This window comes from Typopeltis vanoorti, chromosome 13 (assembly GCF_054136105.1).
Source record: "Typopeltis vanoorti isolate ZY-2024b chromosome 13, IOZ_Tvanoo_1.0, whole genome shotgun sequence".
Lineage (NCBI taxonomy): Eukaryota > Metazoa > Arthropoda > Arachnida > Uropygi > Thelyphonidae > Typopeltis > Typopeltis vanoorti.
Window position 1 is genome coordinate 75,948,308 of NC_143561.1, and position 26,658 is coordinate 75,974,965.

The 26,658-nt window shown below is 36.2% G+C and overlaps 1 protein-coding gene across 2 annotated transcripts in view; it reads left to right on the plus strand.

The window, feature by feature from the left end:
• The window catches only part of LOC150100293 (intermembrane lipid transfer protein Vps13-like), a 654,685-nt gene that overhangs the window by 42,297 nt on the left and 585,730 nt on the right, over window positions 1-26,658 (plus strand). For both annotated transcript variants that reach the window (XM_090402852.1, XM_090402853.1), the window contains exon 6: window positions 22,215-22,340. In XM_090402852.1, coding sequence (XP_090258978.1) covers window positions 22,215-22,340 — 126 coding nt within the window. The remainder of the gene's footprint in view (window positions 1-22,214; window positions 22,341-26,658) is intronic.

Consider the following 26,658-nt stretch of genomic DNA (forward strand, 5'->3'; position numbering starts at 1 on the left):
TATCAGAGCAGTTGCTGACATTTGTTGAAGAGAAAAAGAAGAATTTATAGAGTGGAAGTAAAAATATTTTCTCTTGAGGAAGATGATAATTTAGTAGGATGGAAGATAACTGTATGTAAACATGGAAATGACAGGTAGGATAAGGAAAGATTAGTAATGAGAGTCACATTGGAGCACTTGGTAGGGTGGGGGGGGTCCTTTTTCAACAGAAAAAAGTGAGATTTGAAATCTTAGTTAACTGATTTTCCACTGATCATTCATGGACGTGATTTCTGCTCTGTAGGGAGTAGTTAAAATTTCTTCAGCTTTTCTTTCTGTCTTACTACCCCACAGACCAAGAAACAGACGACATTAGCATAAACTGTACACCTACTAACATGCACCTAGAGATTCAAATATAGACTGAATTTATTGATATATTTTTTATTGATACACATTGAAATATTTTTGTTTATTTTATCATTATTTCCTCTTCAGTTACAATTATCAGGTTAGTGCTTTTTTATGTAGTTAATCTTATGACCTGTTAATTTTAGATCATACCACCTTTGTCTTTAAACAAGTGTACTCTTGGGTTCTTTGTTTTTCCATAACTCAGTCTGTGTTGACAGTCGTTAGTTGGAAAGATCTGAGTTCATATTTTGTCTAGGATGCAAGCAATCTTTATAAGAGCTTTTCAAATGAAGGTGAATTTGAATTTCCGAGGGGAAACCCTTGTCTCCATCCTTTTAGAACCATTATTTGAATTATCTGGAAGATACGCTATTTTCATCCATTCATCCCCAAACTCTCTCTTTGCTTTCAATACGTCAATGAAATTTTTGTTGATTTGCTCATTCTAAATATGAACTCATTGCTTTCCTATATTATTATTTGACACCTCTAGGAAGTCCAAAGACTCATCGAGGGAGAGTGTCCCAACAGCATCGAATGATTGGTCCCCTTCCAACTGCTAACCGCGCTCAAACTTTACTTAACTGAGCCATTAGTAGCAGAGGCTCTACCAATCGACCAACCTTTGCTGGCTCAGATCAATAGTTTTCACCCATTTGTTCATTTCACTGTGGAAAGAAATTGCTGGTAGTTTATGATTCTTGGACACCCTTCTTACTTGCACAGCCTCTGGTAACTTGTCAGTCAGTGTTTATCAGAAACCTACCTTTATTGGCAGATGTAACATCAAAAGTCTGCTCATTACATCTCGCAAAGATCAGTATTGTATGTGTGCTCCCTACCTTTCTTAGGCTCACAACAAGATCCACAGTCAGTCCACGTGATATATCATATACAAACTAGTTAAACAGCAGGACAAAAGAACAGAACAGAACTCTGTAGCACACCACTGGTTACCCTCCTTTTTTGAGATACTACTCCATCATACACAACTTGCTGGTATTGTTCAGAGTCGATCTTTAATCTACCTAAGCAATATTCTATCTATTCCCATCCTCTGCAGCTTGTACATCAACTTATCATGCAGTAATCTATCACACTAAAATAAGATCTACCTTTTGTAAATGCATGCTGATCATCATAAAGAATGCTTTGTACATCAACCTATTCCTGTATTCTCTTCCTAACCATCTCTCCAACAACTTGACTACAACTGCTGTAATTGGTAACTTCTGCCCTGTAACCACGCTTATGGAGTAGTATTATTTTGCCTTCCCACTCCTTAGGAACCCTACCTACTGTCAGACGTTCGTTAAACAACCACATCAAGGGCAAAGCTAACTGTTGTGCACATTCCTTAAGAATATGTGGTGCTATGTCATCCATTCCCACACCCTTATTAACATCTAACCCAATTAACACCTGATAAACCTCTGATTCTTTCACTTCCAATTTTCCTAATACTTGCCTCCCCTATATATATATTGCACAGCATCATTTACACCAGTATGATATACACTTATAAAGCGATGGTTCAGTAATTCCACTATATCCTTTGGAACAGTCATTCTACTCCCATGACTATCTACTAGTATCAACCTTCCATAATTATTTTTTCTCATCATCATTATCATCAAATTCCTGCCATGTATCCTCAAGGGATGTATAAGATATGATAGTACTACATGAAAAATTTACATCATTACTAACTTCCTTTCTACAATTTTCCTCCAAATCAGTCTGTTACTTGTCAAGACTCCAACATTATCAGATCTTATATTTCTATCATCTAAGGCACATTGTACCATATCAATCCACCTATATCTTGGTCTTCCTCTGGGTCGTTTTCCTGCCAACCTGGCAGAAAACACTTGTTTTGCTAATCTTTCCTTTCCCATTCTATTTAAGTGACCACCTGAGATTAGTTGTGCTAATGCATTCCTGGATGCTAACAATATCAAGTTCTTTCCTAATATCCTCGTTTTTAATATGATATTGCCATTGATGCCATCTGTTCATGCCTCTAATCTTTCTCAGGACTCTCATATCTGCGGTTTCTAGTCTTTGGTCAAGTGTTTTATTTCTGACCCAGCTCTCAGATCCATAAGTTAAAATTGGCTTGAAAACTGTCTTGTATACAGCTAATTTAGTGTTCCGACTAATTTCTCTCTTATTCCATATGAATTTATTCAGTTGACTTCCTACCATACCAGCTTTGTTGATTCTGTTGTCTATTTCTATATTTAATTTACCATCTTCACTAAAAATCATGCCTAAGTAGCTGAAATGTTTTACTTATTCCACAGGCTCTCCGTTCACAACGCAGTTGACATATTTAACGATTCTGCCTATTTTCATTGTCTTTGCCTTTTTATTGCTACAACAGTTATTCAATTTAGTCAGGGAATCTTGCAGACTTGTAGCACATTTATTTAGAAGTATAACATCATCTGCGTAAAGCAAAGAGCTGAGATTAAGATTAACACCTCCAATTTTGATATCAAGTTTAATACCACTTTCCTTCATAATGTGATCCATATAGATTATGAATAACAGAGGGGATAATGTACATCCTTGTCTCACACCAGATTTAACATTACACCATCTTCCTGTACTTCCTTCAATTCTAACTGCTGACTCACAACTCAAATAAAGACTAAGTATTGCTTGATATAATGCCCCATTGACACCATATAACTGTAGTGTATTGAATAGCTTCTCTCTTGGTACCTTGTCATATGCCTTTTCCAGATTGACAAAACTTAAATACAGATCTTTGTTATATTCCCATGCTTTCTCCACTATTTGTCATAAAGTGAAGATCTGATTCTGACAGCTTCTATTTGGCCTGAATCCAGATTGTTCTTCACCAAGCTTTTCTTCCACAATTCTTTTCAAGTATACTGGCATAAATCTTACCAGGAACACTCAGTAGGGAAATACCTTTGTAATTCTCACATTCAGTTTTATTTCCCTTTTTATATATGTGTACTATGAGAGCTCTACTCCAATCATCAGGAATTTGCCCCTCTGTCCAGGCCTTCTGAACTATGTAGTGCAGCCACTATAAGACTTTTATACCACCATACTTCAGCATTTCTGGTTGAATATCATCTACTCCTGCTGCCTTTCCACATTTCAAGCCTTTGATGGCTTTTCCTACTTCAAGTATGGATATGTATTCCATACTGTATGCCTGTTGAGTGTTTTTTACCACTGTACTATCGCTGCTTGTTTCATTTAGCAATTTTTTGAAGTAATTACTCCATACTTCAAGGATATCTTTTTCTCCGGTTTTCATGTCACCTTTATGTCATCTCTAACTCCTTTACAGCACTCTTTCCTCCATTTCTGAGCTTCTTTAACAACCTCCAGAATATCTTGCCACCTTGATATTTATTTTCTATATTCTTGCCAAAGTCTTCCCATGACTTTTGTTTAGCTAGTTTTACAAAGTGTTTAGCTTTCTTACATTTCTTATCTGTATTCTTTAAGAGCAATAGCTGATTTATTTGCCACGAACTTTTTATATACTTTTTTTTTTTCCTTCACTGCCTCTTTAACTTCCTGTGTCCACCATGGAGTTATGATTTTCTATCCTTGCAGACAACCTCACCACATGCCTCTCTGGCTGAATCAATCAGGGTTTTTCTTCAAAGCTTGCCACTAAATCTCCAAGGTATGGTTTCTGTTCTCAAACTCTTTCATTTTTTCTTTAATAATGTTTGTGTATTTTAGTCTTTAGTTTACATCTGAGAGCTGCTCAACTTTTATTTGCTTTAAAACTTTCTTACATGTTCTTCTTTTTAATATGAAATTCAATTTTATCCTGCTCAAGACTAAATAGTGATCACTTCCAATTTCAAATCCTCTGTACACTCTGGTGTTCTGCACCAGGGAGAAAACATCACTATCAACAATAACATAGTCATTGAGACTTTTCTTATTCGTTGCCTCTTCTCTCCATGTGAATTTGTGCACATTTTTATGTTGGAACATGGTGTTAGTAATAACCAGTCCATGTCCTGAGCAGAAAATCCAACAGATATTTGCCATTATTATTAGCTTTGCTCTTTTCTCCAAATTTTCTGAAAATATTTTTGTGTGTCTCACAATCATTTCCTACTCTGCTATTTAGATCCCCAACAAGGACCAACTTTTCCTTTTTCATTGTGTCAGTAGCTTTTTCTAAAGCCTCAAAAAATACCTCCCCTTCTACCTTAGTAGACCCTTCTGTGGGACCATAGGCACAAATAAGTCTCATTATCCAGTTCCCCATTCTGATATTTGCCCACATCACTCAACTTGACACTGCCTGCCATTCAAGAAGATTAGCCTCGTATTTAATGATGAATACTGTGGCTACTCCTTCTTTTCCTTGATTGTCATTGCCTGAATATATAATTTTGTATTTATTGCTCAGAAAGATCTCTCCAGTTTTGGTCTTTTTTGATTCAGTCACCCCTATTATGACGATCTGGTTCTTATCTAATTCCTCAGCTAGCTCCATTTCTTTGCCATTCAGGCTTTTTATGTTGATAGTACCGATCTTTAACTCTGGTGATGTTGAGTTGGGGGTATTTTCAGATTTGTTCCAGTAGCTGACTTTTCACTGTTCGCCATGGTTCCATGGCTTGTTTAACCGGGCGATGCCCCAGCCCGCATGAAATTTTGTCGTGTTGTACCATCATTCTGTATGTAACCAAAATACATTCATCATGTATTTTGGTTTAAGCCAATAAGAATATGATTTGGTCGGCTAAATCCCAAATTGCCAGCCCATCCTCATTCGTTCAGTATTTAGGTAGATACCCAACAGGGTACACCATGAGAAGGTGAGGATTGGACATTAGATCAGAAGCCCTGGTCGGTTCTCCGCATTCCTTTAAAGGCTATGTGGAGGTCTCCTCTCAGTTATACAGCTTTGACCCTTAAGCACCCCCCCCCCCCATTATTCTTTCTCTTGCTTGCAATATAGCAGAAAAATTCCCTTGAATTACCCTTTACCTGACCAGACTGTCTCCTTTCATACTGCACCTTTTGTTTCTATACCATTCTCATCACCTTCCTAGCCTGCACTTTATACTCTTCGTAGATATGATCATCACCATAGATCTGATCAGCTGTCTTATACCAACTCCATAACATTTTCTTTTTCAGCACAATTTGCTTGATTTCACTCCTATTTACTCGCTTAACACTTGGTACGCAGTTATACATTGCTTCTGTCAAATACTGTCTTATGAATTTCCATGCACTGACGACATCTTTTTTGCACAGCTCATCTCCCTAGCATATTGATGCTAATTGACTACACATCTTCCCGTAATGACCCACCTTATAATTCCATATGTATCCTTCTTTTGGCAGTAAGCTTTTTTGTTTCACCACTTCCTAAACAAGTACCTTACAAAATCCAAAACATTGAAGCCTTTAGTTGCTTCAGTCACATGCTGCTTAAGATATTTATCTCTCAGAAAATCACCACACTCACTCTCTATGTTCCTTTACACACTCTTTCCATTTTGCTTCAAGAACATTTTTCCCCAATATTAATTCAGAAATCTTTCAGTATAGCTTTTTGGCCTTCAGAGATACTTGCTTGGAAAAGTTAATGAATTTTTCTGAAAAAATTTTCTCTCATAGTTGAGGATAGTCAAACCTTTGCTCATTAGATGGTTACACTATGTATGAACAACTTCCTCTCCTTCGTCACAATTATACTTTTATTTCAAGCATTAAAAATGTATATTTTCATGATTATATTAAGTTTTGAAGATATTAAAGGAACTTTATTTTTATTTTATTTTTCTGTGTGTATTGCAGCATTTATAGAACTACTTGTTTATGTTTTGAAAGTATTAAAACAAGTTTGCAAAAAAAAAAAAAAAAAACATTTTAATAATAATTAGTAAAAAATTAGTAATAATTAGATAATTATTTGTAAATAAATATTTAGATATATTTGTAAATTAATAAATAGATATTTAGATATATTATTAAATAGACAATTAGATAATAGATAATTAGTAAAAAAAAAAGTAGTAAAAATAAGAATCTAATCTTACTTTTACTACTTTTTTTTCTCTTCTAGAAATATAATAGTGTTATACATAAATTTATCTATGTTTACTAGATAATTGTATTACTTTATTTTGATACATTAGTGACTGACTATACTGAACCTATAGGAGCCAAAGAAACAATTTGTTGTAGCTGAGGGCTTGGTTATGATGAAAGTAAGGAAAAACAGAACCTGGCATTTATTGCATAATAAGATTTTTTCCAGAAAATTTCCATTATTATTTTGATTTTTTTTTACAGGTATATATTCTTTTTATAGTTTTATTTGGAGAATGTTTTATCATGAATAATCAGTAACTAATACTGAATTTTTAAATTATTCTCACTTAACTTCCTTGCTGGCTATGACGTGGTAGTGGAGTACTACTTATGATAAGTGATGACTTATGTCCTCTGAGAGTGGAGGCTTTGGAAGGCAGTGACACTAATGGTTTCGAAAGCATATGGTGTGAGTTAGAAGTGGACAAGACAGGATACTTAGTGGGGTGTTGCTACAAACCAGGGAGCACAGAGGGTAGGGAGCAGGAGATGTTTAGGCACTTGAGCTTGGCAAGTGCAAGAAGAAGAAGAATGATTGCTATCGGAGATTTTAACTACAGGAGTATAAGCTGGGAAGAGGAAAATACATGTAGTAATAAGGGGATAGAATTTCTAGAATTCTTGAGGAACAAATTTCTTAGGCAACATGTAATAGAGGGAACAAGAGGTTCGAGAGTTTTGGATTTGGTCATAGTGTCAGTAGAGCTGATATTAAGTGAGGTGATATCTCCCAACAGTTGAAGAGAGTGACCATGTGGTTTTGACTTGGAAGATGAATAAGACTTGGGTGAATCAAAGAGAAGGGAACGTATGTGGAATTATAAGGCAGGTGATTATAATAGTCTTAGGTATCAATTAGGGGCAGCTCCATGGAATGCAGAATTGGAAGGCCTAGATATCATTAATGCTTGGGAAATTGTGAAGGAATATTTGTTAGCAGCAATAGTAAGCTGTATTCCACGAGTGAAGAAGAGGACACAATTTGGTGTAAAGTGGATGACAAACAATATCAAACAGGAACTGCAGGTGAAAAAGAGATTATGGAAGAGATATAAGGAGAGGGGTGGAGGGCAGATACATGAAGAATATAAGACACAGGCTAGGAGAGTGACCAGTATGGTGAGGAAGGCAAAACTGGAATATGAGAAGAAATTGGTACTAAGATCCAAAAAAAAAAAAAATCCTGGGGATTTTTTAGCTCTGTGGCCAGTATGAGGAGAAATGATTGTGGAAGAATGACATTGCAGGAGATAAAAATGGGAATAGAGTGACTGATGCAGAGGACATAGTGGAGTTGTTCAATGAGCACTTTATTGGAGTATTTCATCCTGGAGAAGAAGGTTTTAATACTAGAGGGATACGGCAGGTTCAGGGTTTAGAGGTGCAAGAGAAGAGTGTGTTCCAAATACTGAGTACTCTGGATACCAGTAAAAACTATGGGACTGGATGGTATTTCACCACGAGTTTGAGAGAATGTGCTAAAGAACTGACAGCTCTGTTGACCTGGCTCTTCAATAAAAGTCTGACTGCAGGAAAGGTACCCAAGGAATAGAAGGAAGGTAAGATAGTGGTGCTGCACAAGGGGGGGGGGAGGTAGCAGACTGGATGTGTCTAATTATAGGCCAATTTCTGTGTCATCAGCAGTTGTCAAGGTATTGGAGAAATTAGTGAAATTGTTGATTCTCCAATAAGGTATTGGAGAATCAACAAGTGGGGTTCCACATCGTTTGGCAGATGAGGGTAATGTTATGTGAGAATCAACATGGATTTGTTAAGGGGTGCCTTGCTGTAGTAATACGATTGCCTTTTATAATAAAGTGACAAGAGCAGATGATGAGGGAAAGGCATATACTGCCATTTTTTTGGATTTTGCAAAGGTGTTTGACAGGGTGGCACATGATAAGCTGATATTTAAGTTGCAGCACATGGGTTTAAATGTCGGGTTAGTCGAATGGATTCAGGATTGACTGTCTGATAGGTATCAGAGAGTTGTGCATGGTGGGGCAGTTTCAAGGAGGCAAAGGGTTACAAGTGGGGTCCAACAGGACTCAGTACTGGGACCTATATTGTTTAACCTTTATAACAATGACATTTTCAATGCATTGCAAGGGGATATTCAGTTGTTTGCAGATGATGTGAAGCTGGGAAGGGTTATCAGTAATAGTGCAGATGTGGCAGCCCTGCAAGAGGATTTTAATAAACTAGACAGATGGGCAAATGAATGGGGGAGTGTCAATTTAATGCAGCAAAATGTAAAGTCTTGAAGTTTGGGATCCATTGATGTGAGGATGCATACTCGATTGGAGCTATACTGGAGGAAGTAGGGGAGACCAGAGATCTGAGGGTGATGATTGATAGAAAACTGAAATTCAGGGAGACTATTGCAAAGGTTGTGAAGGTAACCCAGAGGATTGGTGCAATACTGAGAAGGATGCTGACCTGCAGAGATAAAAGAGTTATCATTCCATTGTATGAGCCCCTGATCAGACCACATTTAGACTATTGTTCTCAAATTTGGTCCCCAGGATTTGAAGAGGATAAATTAACTGTGGAAAGGGTATGGAGGCAGATAACAAAGATAGTTTCAGGACTGTACAATGTCAGTTACAAGGATCGACTGACAGAATATATGTGGACTGCAGAGTTTGGTGGATAGAAGAAGGAGAGGTGATATGATTAAGACTTTTAAACTGTTGAGAGGCAGTCACAGGGTAGACATTGGAGAGTTCTTTCACTTGGTGGATTGGCAGGAAAGAGCAATGACAAGGGGGCCATCCCTGGAAGTTACGAAAGGAAGCTGTGAGCAAGAGATTGAGGAGTGGCTTCTTTGTGTGGAAGGTGGTTGGAGCGTGGAATGCATTCCCTGAGAGAGAGAGAGTGGTTAGAATAAGAACAGTCAGTGAGTGGTATGATAAACTTTGTGTTTCCTAAGAACAACCTCCCACGATGAGTCTTTTGACTCCATGGAGGCCTGGATAATAGTAATAATAATAAATTTGGACATGAAGCATATGATCATAGTGCAAACCACTGATTATCTTCATTAAGAGGTGTGATAATTCTTTGCATCTCAGAGCCTGCACTATTTAAAGCCTGAAATGTGTGGTTCCTTATAGTATGCAGGGTAGCTGTAATTATAAATACAGATAGTACATATATTAAATATATACTCGGGGTCTCTTTTTATGCAGATTTGAAGTTATGCAGTGCACGCCCACAGATACGAGACTTTTCGAGACTTCTGCACATGTCAACAGGAGGAGAATCCATTCCGATAATCGTCTAATCCAGCATTTCCCAAACTTTTCCTACAATGGAAATACTTCACAAATCATAAAATTTTCATGGAACACCTTGGTTATTTTGTAATGTATTCATTAATAATTAATTGTTAATTTAGCTGATTTTTTATTATTAATTAATAATTGATCATTAATTATTAATTAATAATTAATTAAATTTGGGCCAATGGAGGAAAAGAAGCACCAAAGAAATTTATTTTCTTTGGAAATGAAAATTGCAATTTTAGATCGCTTAGCAAAAGGAGAGGATTCTACGGTGATTGGTAAACATTTTAATTTAGGCGAATCTATTATAAGAGCAATTAACAAGAATGAAGTCACAATAAGAAAATCTGTCATTTCAGGTACAAAATTAAGTGCCCAATTATCATCGTACTCAAGAGATGCTTTATTAGAAAACATGGAACGAGCGCTCGTAATTCAGATTGAAGAATTAATGCAAAGAAGAATTCCTATAAGTGGTTATTTAATTAAACAGAAAGCTCTTCCATTTTTATGAACAGATGAAGCAATTGGAGCAGTCTACTTCCGCTTCCCAGGCTGATAAAGAATTTTTGGCTAGCAAAGGATGGTAAATCGAATTTTTAAAAAGGAATTCACTTCATAATATTTTCAAGAAATTTTTTAAGAAAAACTTGAATAAATTTTCAAGAGAAGTTAGCCAAAATTATTGAAGATGGTGGATATTGTCCTGATCAAGTGTTTAACGCTGACGAAACAGTATTGTTTTCTATTATTATTCCTGACACCTCCAAGGAGTCCGAGGACTCATCGCAGGAAGACACCTACAACTGTCTCAACCACTACACCGAACCTCTACTATTAATCAACGCCATCTACCATCCATCACCACCACCACCACAACTAGTATTTTTTGTCTGTAAATTGCGTGTGTTCTGAACGGACGATTTGTCTGTATGTGGGATGAAAAACCCGAGTTTCTGGGAGTAAAAACCCTGCTACCTCCATATGAAATTAGCTAACTCACCTTCGATTGAAAATCGTCTTTTGGAAGATGGTGCCTAGTCGAACTTACATCGCAAAGTCTGAGGAAAAAACAAGGACTTAAAGAAGCAAAGATCGAGTAACGGTGTTACTTTGTAGCAATACATCAGGAGATCGAATGTTGAAACCCCTCCTAGTAAATCGATTTCTAGAACCACATGCTCTAAAAGTCAAAGATCTAAAACAGCTGCCTGTACATTGGATGGCTAATGCAAAGGCCTGGGTAACAATTGCTATATTTACTGAATCGTTCAATAATTGCTTTGTACCAGAAGTGGAAACATACATGAAGCAAAAAGCTCTCAATTTTAAAGTTTTATTAATTGTTGACAATGCACCAAGTCAGCATTTAGAACATCCAAATGTGCAGGTAGTGTTTTTTCCACCCAATACAACAAGCATTATTCAGCCATTAGATCAAGGCATAATTGCTACTTTTAAAAAATATTACGTTAAGTAATATTTTGGTCCAAAGTATTAAGCAGTCCAAAATTTTCTATTTTGGACTGCTTAAATCATTTGCATCTGCTATTGCTGAAATAAGACCACAAATTTTAAATGCTTACTGGAAAGCAGCTTGGCCTAGATGTATTGCAAACAGTGCAACCATGCAAACATCTATTCATTTTTCATTTTTGAAAAATGAATAGAAACACTAAATGAATAGAATAACACTAAAAGAAAAGAAAATGCAAACATCTACATTATCAGATGAAATCATTACACTGGCACATGAAATTGGTGGAGAAGGTTTTGATGCATTTAGTCAGAACGATGTAGACGAATTGCTTGTGGATAATGGACAATGGATAATGCCTTAAGTGATGATGATATTATTGGATATCGATTAACTTTAGATATCGTCGAAGATCCAGAAAACGATAGTGAAGTGGAAGAAATAATTCGAGAAGGTCTTGAACTGTGCAATAAATTGGAAAATCATTTTCTTGTTAATGACACAAATTCTGAATGAGCCTTTAAATTCCAACATGAGCTGAAGAAGAACTGTATGTCTGGATATCGTGAGCTGTATAAAAAATTAGTGAAATCATCATTACAAAGTTTAATCACTGATTACATTGTCAGAAGAAAAAAATTAGCACAGAACGAGGGTGAAGCTAATTCTCTTTGTGAAGAACCATTGCCTTTACTATATAGATCTGATGTGCTCACTATCTCTTCTGGTGATGAAAGTGATTTTGCACCAGTTCGCAAACGTTGCTGAATATTGTCTAATAGCAATGATAATTCTGATGACAAAATGTTAAAAAAAAAAAAAAAAAAATGTTACTTTTCAATAAAATTAAATGAGTAAAGCTTTAAAACAACCTTAGGCATTCTTATTTTCCTGAATTTTCATAAACTTATTTTATGCGATTTTAGGTTTATTTTAATTCATTGCTTCAGTTTTATGCGGTTTTAGAAAATTATAGAACATATCCCTGATTTTTCAACATAAATTTAGTCCTTTTTTGTGCAATTTTTTTATATGCGGTTTTCTGTGGAATGTATCTACTGCATAAAAAGAGATCCGACTGTATATAGTTTTTTGTAGATGATATGAGAAACTTCCAGGTTTGTTATTTTTGAGAGAGAGAGAGGGGAACTGGCCATCAGAGCATGAAATATTGTTGTAATCATTTACTGCATATTAAACTTGTATCAGCCTGGAAAGTAATGTCAGAATCAGTTTTTGTGTTAATTTTGCCTGAATTAGCATAGGTGATAATTCTTTTTTTTTTTTTTCTGTTGCTTGAAGATCTTTATTAAAATAATTACTTTCACAAAACAATTATTTTATAAATTTATTGCATATATCTGAGTTTCAAACAGTTTGCTGTTTGGCGGAAATGAAGTTTTGTTTCATAATAATGATCTATAGGATAAACAGTGCCAAGAGAGGAAAAAATATATTTATTAAACTCACTAATATTTTGCTAGTTTTCTAATCAGCATCATCAGAGTCCAATTATAACTGTGATAGTCACAGAGCACTAAACTACTTAATTGAGGAAAGCAATTTAAATCGTTTTCCTCAATTATATAAATAAATAAAAATAAAATTTAAATTGCAACTGACAACACAACTGACAACACGAACTAGTGAACTACTAAAGCCGAACAACTGTATTAGTGTGTTGAATAAATATATAATTTTTCTCTCTTGGGGTAGTTTATCCCATAAAACATTATTATGAATCATGTTGATTGGATTTTAGCAGTATAGATGCAAACACAGATTGATAAGAAAATAACTATTTATTAATTTAAATGCTAATATTTCACTGGTATTATATCCAGCATCTTCAAAGTACACACACAGAGTTTGTTACAGTAGCAAGACAACTGCAATCCGGTGTAACAGTGGAACTAGTATGAGTAATTGTAGCGTGCAACACAAAGACTAAAGTCCTAATTAGGTGCCATCTAAGTTAAAAAAAAAAAAAAAAAAAAAAAAAAAAAAACATATATTAATTTGGTCTTATGATGACTGTCTCCCAAATCTTTGGTAGATTTATACAGCCATACTTGTTGAGGTGTGGAGTATGTTTCAAGGCTTCTGTTGATTCCAAGAACAACCTCTCTGACTTGTAAAAGCTTCTGTGCAGTACATTTATTTTTTTCCAATTGATCCTGTATGCAAGGGTATCCAAAGCATGGTCTGCCAGACCCGACTTGCCATAGCAAAAGTGCTGGATATATTTTTTGTGTTCACCGAGGTGGATGTCCACAGTTCTTTCTGTCTGTCCATAGTAGGCTCGATGACATGAACAGGGCACTTCATAGATTCCTGGATGTGATAAAGGAGAGAATCTGTCCTTAGGTGAACGTATGAGAGTTGCCAATTTCACATAAAGTTTAAATACGATGCGTAGTTGGTGTTTATTAAGCACCTTAGATATTTTTTCAGATGTGCTTTTAATGTATGGGATGGTGATAGTTTTGTTGTAGTCTTCTGTGGTAGGTAGTGTGTGTGGGGGGGATTGGGGGGGAATATTTAGTATTTTATCTCCCTTACGGAGATTATAGCCATTGGTCAGGAAGGTGTGATGCAGGTGAGAAAGTTCAGCATTGAGAGCAATGTCATTTTAAGATACCATATTGTTGAGAAGGGTGATGGTGCGATTGTTTGTGTAAATATCTCCCTGTATGTGTGGGTTTTCTATAAACCAAGAATGATAAGGAATTTTAGGGTGCTGGTTATTTAGATGCACTAAAAGTTATTTTAAAATAGTTATAAAATAGTTATTTTCTTATCAATCTGTGTTCGCATCTATACCGTTAAAATCAAATCAGCATGTGCGACGAACACATAAGCCTTTCCAGATGATTATTATAAATCATCAACAATACCTAAGCCTTTCTATATATATTAAGTTTTGTTTGTCATTTACTCCTAATCCTAGAAAATCACAGAATACTTATAGATTCTATACCACTTTCATAAAACAAATTGTAAATATTTTCACATGCCATGACATTCATAATATTATCTGCAGTTTCCTAGAATCACACATTATGAATTGAAATAAGCACTTAGACATTCGTACAAATTATCATTGGCTAAGTTCTCTGTTTAACAAGCAATTAAAGGAATATCACTATTAATAAGATCATGATCAAGTCTTGACAAATATGCTTTCCCACTCGCCTCTAGCGAGTAGATTTTGTGAGTTGTTTCTTCTTCTGGTTCCCATCTGCCATACAGCCGGGGGGGGGGGGGGGAGCTATATGTTACCATTCTAGGGAGAGATGATTATGAGCAAGGTGGTTTCCCGTTGCCTTCCTTGCCGTAAGTATTTATGACTGTAACCTGTGTGTTCACGGGGCTGGTTTGCCTGCTTACGGGATGAAAAACCCCAGATAAACTGGCGGAAAAAACCCTGCTGCCCACGGCCAAGACCGGCTAACTTGGCTATGGCTGAGGAAGATCCTGAAGCTCCTCACATCGTGGACGGGAATCGAACCTAGGACACTCCTTCCCCAGGTATATGGTTGCGAAGTGCAAAGCCACTAGGCTAACCGCGCGGACTTGTTTAGTAGCTGTAAACTGGACAAAATGGAATATATATTTTTAATAAAAAAATAACTTTCTTAAACAGGATTTTTTTAACTTTAAGGGAACACAGACAACTATGTATAATATAAAGGTCATTTTAGTAGCAAATTATATCGTGAAAAAATATCATGAGAATAAGAGTGAGAGAAGTTATGAAATATATAAAGCTCGGGCTAGAAGAGTATTGGGAGGAAAGCTAAATCGGAGTATGAAAAGAAATTGGCCATGCAAGCTAAAGGCAATCCAAAAGAATTTTATCGTTATGCTGCAAGTAAAAGAAAGAATGATTGTGGAAGAATAACATTATTGAATGCAGATGGTACTTGAATGTTAGAAGCTAATGAGATTGTTCAGTTAATGGGTGCTCGCTTTGCTAAGATATATCAACCAGGTGTATGTAACATGGTGCACATTGCTACTGCTACATTGGATGTAGAGTTAGAGGTTCATGAAAATGAGGTTGAAGAGCTGTTGCATAACCTGGATAAGAATTCATCTATAGGGCAGGTGGAATATCAGCCCGTTTGCTAATGGAATGTTCAGCTGAATTGACTACACCTTTCATATATTTGTATAACTTGAGTCTCAACTCAGGAATGATGCCACAGGAATGGAAGGAATGTATTATAGTTCCATTGAACAAGGGTGGTGTAAAAACTGATGTGTCTTAACTACAGACCTATCAATATCTCTGGTGTGGTAGTGAAGATTTTAGAGAAGTTGGTAAGAACTCCCATACAGAAATGTGGGTAGACAAACATGATATACTCTGCAAAGAACAGCATGGGTTTATTAAAGGAAGGTCGTGTTTTAGCAATTTGCTCATATTTTATAATAATGTTATGGCCGAGGTGGATAAAGAGAATGGATACACTGTGATAATGTTGGATTTTTCTAAGGCATTTAATAGGATTCCACACGAAAGGCTGTTGCGTAAATGAGAATATGGGATTGGAATATAATCTATTAACTTGGATCAGGGGGTGATTGACTGACAGATATCAAAAAATGGTATACGGGGGGGTGTGAATCTGCCAGATTTAAGGTGACCAGTGCCATACCTCAGGGTTCAGTCCTTGGAAGGATTTAACATCAGATGTGCAATTGTTTGCCAATAATGCGAAGATAGGAAGGGCAATCAGGGATGCTACTGATAGTCAGCAATTACAAATTGATTTTGAATAGACTGGAAATTTGGGCAAACGAAAATAGCTGTGAATTTAATGTTAGTAAGTGTAAAGTTATGCACTTTGGCATGATTACAGTTCCAGCAGCATATTATATTAGCAGAGTTATGCTACAAGAAACTGAATTGGCAAGGGATCTTGGCAAGTTGGTGGATAGGAATTTAAAGTTCAAAGGTGCAAATACAACTCAGAGGATAATTGCAATGTTGAAGCAAACCTTGACATGTAAGGTTCACTTCAACTGCAACATCTTAGTATTACTAATAACCTTTCCCAGCTTCACATCATCTGCAAACAATTGAATATCCTCCTGCAATCCATTTACAATGTCACTGATATAAAGATTAAATAATGCAGGTCCCAGTACTGAGCCCACTTATAACATTCTGCCTCCTTGATATTATCCCTGCCATACACAACTCTCTGATACCTATCAGCTAGCCAATCCTGAATCCAGTTCACTAACGTGATATATACATCCATACGCTGCATCTTAAATATCGGCTTATCATGTGGTACCCTGTAAAATCCATAAAATGGCAGAATATGCCTTTTCCTCATCAGCCGCTGTTGTCACTTTATTATAAAAGCAGTCATATTACTAAAGCAAGATCACTCCTTAACAAATCCATGGTGAATCTCACAGATAACATTACCCTCATCTGCACAATGCTGTATATGCTCCCTCAATAATTTATCCAAGATCTTAACAACTGCTGATGAAACACAAACTGGTTTGTAGTTTGACAATTCCAGTCCACCACCACCTTTGTGCAGTGGCACTATCTTACCCTCCTTCCACTCTTTGGGTACCTTTCCACTTGGCCAGACTTTCATTGAAAACTCAGGTCAACGGAGCCATCAGTTCTTTAGCACATTCCTTAGCATGTCTTGAACCTCGTGTTCCTTCTACTACATGTTGCCTAAGATGTTCATCCCTCAAAATCCATGGTGAAATTCCATCCAGTCCCACTGCTTTGTTGACCATGACATCCAGATTACTCATCTCCTCTTGCACTTCTAAACCTTGAACCTTTCCTATTTCTCCAGAATGAAATACCTCAATAAAGTGTTCGTTGAACAACTCCACTGTGTCCTTTGTGTCGCTCTATTCCCATTTTTATCCAACAATGTCATTCTTCCACAATCATTTCTCTTCCTACTGGCCACATAGCGAAAAAATAAATTAAGAATTTGTTTCAATCTCAGGATCAATCTCTTCTCATATTCCAGTTTTGCCTTCCTTGCCATGCTAGTCACTCTCCTGGCCTGAGTCATATTCTTCATACATCTGCTCTCCACCCCCCCCCTCTCCTTATAGCTCTTCCATAATCCCCCCCTTTTTTTTTACTTGCAGTTCCCATACCCACTTTACACCAAATTGTGTTTTCTTCTTAACTGACAGTACACAACTTGCTATTGCCGCTAATAAATACTCCTTCGAAAGTTCCCAAGCACCGATGATATCTCACCCTTCCATTTCCTGAAGTTGAACTGCCCCAACTTGATATTTTTGACTATTATATTCATCTGCCTTATAAGTCCACATATATTCTTTTCTTTTGATACTCCTACATGTCTATTCATTTTCCATGTCAAAACTATATGATCACTCTCTTCAACTAGAGCAGAGATTCTATCTCTGTTATAGTATGCTCTTCTAATGCTATGACCAAATTTAAATTTCTTGAACCTCATACTCCTTCTACTACATGTTGCCTAAGACATTTGTCCCTCAAGAATTCTAGAAATTTTTCCTTACTACTGCATGCAGTTTCTTCTTCCCAATTTTATACTGCTGTAGTTAAAATTTCCCATATGAATCATTCTTTTTGCACTCACCAAGCTCCACTTCCTCAACATCTCCTGCTCTTCATTCTCTATGCTCCCTAACCATTATTGCCATTGCCCTCCAAATCCTCTACTCTGAGAGGACATAAGTCATCAAAAGCAGTACACCACCACCACTGTATTTTCCCTTTCTGTCCTGTCGAAAAATGCTATACCCTGCTACTCATCCATGCCACAGAGATCCTAATAATCTTTGGACAGGCTGATGCTATCAGCACCACTAATTCATCTTCTTTATTCCAAATACTCCTAGCATTAGTATAAACAATAAAAATGCTGTTTCTATACCTATTATTATCCTCTCCAGGCTCCACTGGATTCAACATTACCCAGTGTATGAGGAATATTTAAAAAAAAAACTGACATTTTTAAATAGTGTGCTGTGGCTACTGAGCATACCTAGTGGCAGGTTTTGACAACAAACTGCCATTTTCCCTTTCTGCTATGAACATTAGTCTTCGAGTTACATCCACTGAAGTGAGCATGTACACAGACTGTTTATCGGATTAGTGACAAAGTGAACAATGAAAGAGCTTGAAGAACAACGTGTGTGTGTGTGTGTGTGTGTGTGTGTGTGTGTGTGTGTGTGTGTGTGAGTGAGTGAGTGAGTGAGTGAGTGAAATTTTGGTGCAAACTTGGTAAAACTTTTTCAGAGACCTTTCAATTGCTTAACGAAGCATATGGGAAGGACTGTATGTGCGAAATGCAGTGCTATGAGTGGTTTAAGCATTTTAAAAAGGGCAGAACATTGGTTTGTGAAGATCCCAGTCCTGGACGACCTTCCACTTCAACAGACGACAACCATGTCAAGAGAGTTTGTGCTGTGATTTGTGGAAATCATCCTTTAACTGTCTAAGAAGTTGCTGATGAAGTGGGCATCAGGCATAGGATCTTGCCATCAAATTTTGACTGAAAAACTTCAGATGCATCACATCAGTACAAAATTCGTGCCATTTTGTTGGCTGATGATCAGAAAAAGAACTGTGTTGAAATCAGTCAGGAACTGCTTGCCAATGCAAATGATAATGAAAACTTTCTTAAGAACATCATAACAGGAGATGAGATGTGGGTTTATGGCTATAATGTTGAAACCAAGATGCAATCATCACAGTGGGTGGGGATAGGGTCTCCTGAATGATGGGAAATTCAGGAGACGTGGATGTTGCACCATTACAGTGATCTGGTGCAAACGGCTCTCCTCGTCCCCAGCTATATAGTAACTATTATATATTGGAGAAAAATTAAAAGACTGAAAGCAAAAACCAATTCTTTGAAACACAGTGGTAAAATCTGAAGAAAACATTGATTCATTTGGAGGGGAGGAGGATCATATAATGGTGTGAAATTTATAATGTGAAATGGTATTTGAATCCCCATTTAAAAAAATGAGGTAAAGAAGTTAAAAAAGCATTCCTGAAAAAGAAAGAAAAATCATAACAAAAAAGTTGCAAGTAAGTCAGCACATGCCTTGAAAGAATATAAAGAAAAATGTAAGACAGCTAAGTCATGTGTAATTGTCATCCTGTTTTGCTGAACAGTTAGCATATCTGCTCTCTAACCAGCAGGCTATGATTTCAATATCAAGATATTTGATTGTCTTAAGGTAGAAGATGAATTTTATCATCTGGTGTGAGACCATTGTCTCACTTACTTGAAGGAATGAAGCTGCTTGAAAAAGTTCCATGTTTAGTCTTGAGAGCAAAATTTCCAGACTATGTAAAGATAAAAATTTGCATCCATGGCATTAGGGTGCTCAAAGAAAGATCATTCCAAGTTTGATTCTAGTCGCTGACTAGAAAAACGTTTTGTAAGCCTATCTTTGACTGGTTCCCAAGTTGGTCAGTCTCTGCCATTGGCAAGTAGGGTTACCTTTCCCTCCCAGAAACTTATGTCTTTAATCCTTCAACTCAAGAAAATCAACTGCACAATCATCACTATTTCAGACAATACTATATTGTAGCATTTAATTTTTAAGGAAATGACAATGTATATTGGATATTAATTAAAATCTTTAATCAGTACCTTCTTACATTTCGGCAATGTTACGTTGCTATCTTCATGCATCACAAAACAATGATATGTGCACTCTGGCACTAACATTGTTATGTTATTAATTATGCAAACAAGGCTGAAGAAAGGCAACTGAAGTTCATCTTAGAGTCCTAAAAGTCTCCCCTAGCAAGCTAAATTGGGCTGTCCTGCCTGTTGGGCTGATATCTTAGAATGCGAGCTTCCCAAATTTGGGGCAGTCTCATGCACCCAAATTTGTTGAGGATTGGGAAGTTTTTCAGAGCTGAGGCTGATTCAAGGAATAATCTTTCATACTTGTACTTGCTGTGGTGTAATAAAATGGCCTTCTTCCATCATATTCTGTGGTGGTCCAATGCATGATCAAGTCCTGGGTGGCTGTACTGGCAAAACCAAGATGTAGTCCTTGTGTTTGGATATCCTGATATTGTCTGTCCTGCCTGTTTGGCCATAGTAGGACAGTTTGCAACTGTAAAGGACCTGGTATACTCCAGGTAGGTCTAGGGGAAGTGGCTGGTCTTTGGTGGAGTGGATAAGAGATACCAATTTCTTATATGGTTTGTAACAAGTCGTGAGGTCATATTTTCTTAGAATTTTTGTTAGTTTTTAAGATGTACCGCAGATATAAGGAATGGTGATAGATTTAGAATAAACTCTGTTATGAAGGGGGGGGGGGGGGTTATGGTTAACTGGTATTGTTTAAGGAAGGTATTGATTAAAAGTTTTTAATTAATATTCTAGTATATGTTGTCATTTCCTTAAAACTTAAAAGCTATGTATAACCAACATATAAGTTTATCTACAAGAAATAGTATATTGTGTTAGAGACTATGAAATAGAAGCAGTTGCCTGCCATACTCTCTTCATAGACACCATTTAAAATCATCGATAATTTGGGTCAGCTATCTCTGATTGGCTAAGGAAGGAGAGTGACTGCCCCCTCAGTCTCCAAAAGGTAGACAGAGCTAAAATGGCCTTATCTATTTCCTTTGGGGAATAGTGTATTTATTATTTTTTATATATAAAATTAATTAAAATAGAAAAAAAAAATGTGCACTCTGGCACTAACATTGTTATGTTATTAATTATGCAAACAAGGCTGAAGAAAGGCAACTGAAGTTCATCTTAGAGTCCTAAAAGTCTCCCCTAGCAAGCTAAATTGGGCTGTCCTGCCTGTTGGGCTGATATCTTAGAATGCGAGCTTCCCAAATTTGGGGCAGTCTCATGCACCCAAATTTGTTGAGGATTGGGAAGTTTTTCAGAGCTGAGGCTGATTCAAGGAATAATCTTTCATACTTGTACTTGCTGTGGTGTAATAAAATGGCCTTCTTCCATCATATTCTGTGGTGGTCCAATGCATGATCAAGTCCTGGGTGGCTGTACTGGCAAAACCAAGATGTAGTCCTTGTGTTTGGATATCCTGATATTGTCTGTCCTGCCTGTTTGGCCATAGTAGGACAGTTTGCAACTGTAAAGGACCTGGTATACTCCAGGTAGGTCTAGGGGAAGTGGCTGGTCTTTGGTGGAGTGGATAAGAGATACCAATTTCTTATATGGTTTGTAACAAGTCGTGAGGTCATATTTTCTTAGAATTTTTGTTAGTTTTTAAGATGTACCGCAGATATAAGGAATGGTGATAGATTTAGAATAAACTCTGTTATGAAGGGGGGGGGGGGGTTATGGTTAACTGGTATTGTTTAAGGAAGGTATTGATTAAAAGTTTTTAATTAATATTCTAGTATATGTTGTCATTTCCTTAAAACTTAAAAGCTATGTATAACCAACATATAAGTTTATCTACAAGAAATAGTATATTGTGTTAGAGACTATGAAATAGAAGCAGTTGCCTGCCATACTCTCTTCATAGACACCATTTAAAATCATCGATAATTTGGGTCAGCTATCTCTGATTGGCTAAGGAAGGAGAGTGACTGCCCCCTCAGTCTCCAAAAGGTAGACAGAGCTAAAATGGCCTTATCTATTTCCTTTGGGGAATAGTGTATTTATTATTTTTTATATATAAAATTAATTAAAATAGAAAAAAAAAATCTTAGTTTTCCTATGGTACAAATATACCATAGGTTTATCTCTCTCTCTCTCTCTCACACACACACAAATTTCCAGGAATGAGTGTTTGAATCCCCCATGCTTAGGATATATATATATATATATATATATATATATATATATATATTACATTGTTTATTTTTTAGTTATTAATTTCTTTATTAATATATAACTTATGTTTACTCATTTTCGATGCAGTTATTTATTTCCTCACGTTTGAGCATGGAAATGGCATATTATAATGAAAAAATAGCTGTATGGGAGCCGTTAATAGAGCCAGTTGATATAGGAACAGGTCATAGACCATGGGAATTATTGATACAGGTAATTTTTTTTTTTATTTTAACAAAAAAGTTTAGTTTTTTAAAAAACTATTTTATGCTGAATATAAACTGTTGCCTAGGTTACTTTATTATTTTTTTTTCTCTCTCTCTCTCTCTTAGTATTAAAATCAAATTTTAAACTTTCAGATGGATATGATATCAGAAGTCTTCAAAACAACATTAACTATTACTATGTTATACCAATGATTCCTGACTTGTATCAACCATGGTAAGAGGATTGTGGACAACATTATCAACATTGAAAAATAAGAATAACTGTAAATAAACTTGAAATGCTATCACTTTTCACTAATTTGTATCGTCTTCTGGGCCAGCCTGGTTGGCCGAACGGTTAGCGTATCCACTCTCCAGCCAAAAGGCTGTGGGTTCGAATTCCATCGTGGGCATGAATGTTTTGTGAAAATACTAGTGGTGGTGATGGGCGGTAGATGATGATTGCAGTTGGTGTATTGAGTGGTAGCAACAGACCTGCAGAGTAGGTGCCATCTCTCGATGAGTCTTTGGACTCCCTGGAGGTGTCAGGTAATAATAATAATAAATAGGTATTTATAGAAATTCCACCCATGAAGGATGAACTTATAGTACTGATAAGGAGGGAAGGTTCCATATGTTTCCAGTCTGAGTAACTCTTTCGTTCCCAAAAGATTGTTGCTGTGATCTTTTTGGTGGACTGAGTGACCTTGGTTTTTCTTGGTGGTGCTTTGCATGGTTTGCGCCACTCCATGGATTCCCTTTTGGAAAGAGGATCGTAATAAAGGACCATGGTTTCATCCCTGGTGACAGTGGATTCCAGCACTTCTCTCTGATTCCCTTGCTATAGCTCTAAAAATTATGGGAACAGGTCACACAATGCTCCTTCTGAATTGAAGAGAGAAAGTTGGGGTATCCACCTTGCACTAACCTTCTTCATGTGAAGCTTCTCATGAATAATTCAAAAGACAGTTGTTATAGAAAGCCTCAACCTTCTTAGATTTCATTGAGCTTCAGCCGTCTATCATTGAGCAGTTCCTTGTCAACAAGAGATACATTTTCCTCAGGAATCACTTCCACAGGCTGACCATCATGAGGATCATCTACAATGCTCTCTCTCTCTTCCTAGGTGAAACTATTTAGCCATTCCTTCACAGTGGAATATGAAGGAGAAGCTTTCCCATGAACACACCATCCAATCGCTGTTTGATAGCACTTGTAGAACGTTTAATAAATGTTTAATAAATGCTTGTGCCTAGTTACAAGGTACATGCAATTTTTTATTAAAAAAGTTATCAAGGGTCATTTGAACAGTTTTAGTTTTTTTCTTATCAGCATAAATTTTACGATAACAAGCAAAATGACTCTCTAGACCATGTCAATCAAGCATTCTTTGATTAACATCTGGATCCATATCCATTATTTGCTTCTTAAGCGATTCTAAAATGTGAAATATTCCATCCAGTTCTTTGATTGTTATCTCCTGTAGAACCTAATTTTCACATTCCATTTGTTCGTTTTCTTGATATGAGCGTTGTTTTTCAATTTCAAGAAGATTGTTGTCACTGAAATCTTTTGAATTTGAATCCAATAATTCTTTAACATCTTCTGCATCAACACCATCAAAACCAAGGTCTTCACCAAATGCAACGATTTCTTCAACCACGTTGTTCACAGGATTTTGAAAACCACCTAAGTCATTAGTGCATTCTGGCAAAAGTTTTCCCAAACAGCTCTCATGCAGCTAGAAGACACTTGCTCCCACAAGTCATGAATGTTTTCAATTGCTTGTTTAATGTTAAAATTTTTCCAAAATTCTTGGAGCATCATCACATTTTCTTGTTGTTGTTTCTACTGCCTTTCAGAATGTCTTTTTAAGAAAATAGGCTTTGAAAGTTGCAATGACACCCCCATATCCATGGATTGTAGCAATGATGTCATATTTGGTGGAAAAAATAAAACTTTCACATTCTCACAGATCATTAAGAGAATTTGGATGACCAAGTGTGTTATCTAAAAGCAAAAGAGCTTTGAAAGCTATTTCTCGTGGGAGGAATGACATCATCATGCTCACGACTTTCTTTCTCTCGGTCAGAAAACACTAGTCGAGGATTGCATGTTTTTGCATGGTAAATTTAAACGCACGTTAATTAAAACTTGCCACAAATATAAAAGGATTGTCGCAATTAATTTTGCTGCGTTAATCAAATCCCACATTAAGCAAGGGATAGATACCTTTATAATAGTCTTAGATATCGGCTTGGGGCAGTTCCATGGAGGGAGGAATTGGAAGAGTGAGATATAATCAGTGCTTGGGAACTTATGAAGGAATATTTATTATCAGCAATAGTAAGCTGTATACCACGAGTGAAGAAGTAAACACAATTTGGTATAAAGTGGATGATAAACAATCTGAAATGGGAACTGCAGGTAAAAAAATAGGTGGGGGGGGGGGAGTATGGAAGAGATATTAGGAGAGGGGTGAAGAACAGATATATGAAGAATATGACTCAGGCCATAAGAGTGACTAGTATAGCAAGGAAGACAAAACACATATGAGAAGAGATTGGCCCTGAGATCCAAAGAAAATCCTGAGGAATTTTTTTGCTATGTGGCCAGAAGGAGGAGAAATAATTGTGGGAGAATGCCATTGTTGGATTAAAATGGGAATAGAGTGACTGATGCAGAGGACATAGTGGAGTTATCAGTGAACACTCCTGGAGAAGTAAGTTTTAATACTAGAGGGATAGGACAGGTTCAAGTTTAGAAATGCAAGAACAGAGTGTGTTTCAAATACTGAGTACTCTGGATATTTTATCCCTACCAGATTATTACACAGTATTAAAGCCTGTTTCATTGGTAAATTTAGAAACATTTTTCTTCTTTTCATTGCAGTATTTATTGTTCTTTTTTTAAATTTGTTTAATACAAGTATTTTCAGCATTATCATCAAATTTCTGATAGATACCATCAAGGGAGTATACAATGATAATACTACATGAAAAGTTTACAATATTACTAACTTCTTATCAGCATCTTTCCTCCAGATTAGTCAGTTATCTGCCAAGTCTGTAATATTGTCAGCTCTTATATTTCGTTCTTCTAAGACACTTCTAATTGCATCAGTCCATCTACATCTTGGATTTCCTCTGGGTCTTTTTCCTGCATATCAGCAACAAAGGAACCTGACCACAATGTCATGTTTCCTCTTAATATCCTCATTTTTAATATGATGCTGCAAGTGATGCTATCCACTAATCTTTCTCAGAAGTCCCATATTGGAGGTTCCAGTCTTTGATCAGCTGTTTTGTATTTATAAAACATCTCTCAGATCCATAATTTAAAACTGACTTTAATAATGTCTTGATGAAGGATTATCAAAGAATATGATTTCTTAGCAAGTATAATTTACTTTTGTAACCATGTGAAAAAACATTTTACAACTATCTTGTATGCTGCTAGTTTGATGTTCTGACTAATTTCTCTCTTATTCCATACAGATTTATTCTCCTGACTTCTCACCATACCAGCTTTACTAATTTGGTTGTATATTTTTATGTTTAATTTACCATCTTCACTAAAAGCTGTGTCAAAATAGTTGAAACATTTTACTTATTCTCTGCCAATTTTCATAGTTTAGGTCTTTTTATTGCTGCAAGTTTCATGCCATATTTGTTACAGCAGTTATTAAATTTAGTTAAGGAATCCTGAAGTTTTCAATCAAGAACTGATTTAAGGTAGTTGTGGTACCTGAGTTAGAACTAATACAAGTCCCTTCCCCTCGCGCACACACACACACACACTGAGTAAATTTTAGGTTATCTTTACTGAGATGGAGAACGCTTGTGATGTATTTGTTTAACAGTTTTAATTAACAATATGAGTAATAAGAAAATAATTAATATTTATTTAAATTATTTGCTGATATTTCATTGGTGTTCTGCCCAGTATCTTCAGAGCACAAAGAACAGTTTGTCACAGTATGCAAACAGTAACAATTAGTTAACCAGTTTTAAAATTATAGTGGACAACACAAAGAACTAAGTCTTAATTTGCACACCCTATATTTGTTGGATGAAGAGAGAGAGAGAGAGTTAACAAGTATTAGTTTTGATCTTAAAATAATTGAGGAATGTTTTAAAGCCGATGCTGATTCCAAAAACAGTCTCTCTGACTTATAATGACTTCTGTGTAGCACTTTTATATATATATATATATATATATATATATATGTTCCTGTGGGAAGGGATATCAAAAGGCATAGTCTGATAGTCCCAACTCACCATAAGAATGGTTCTGAATGTATTTTTATGCTTCCTAAAGTGGAT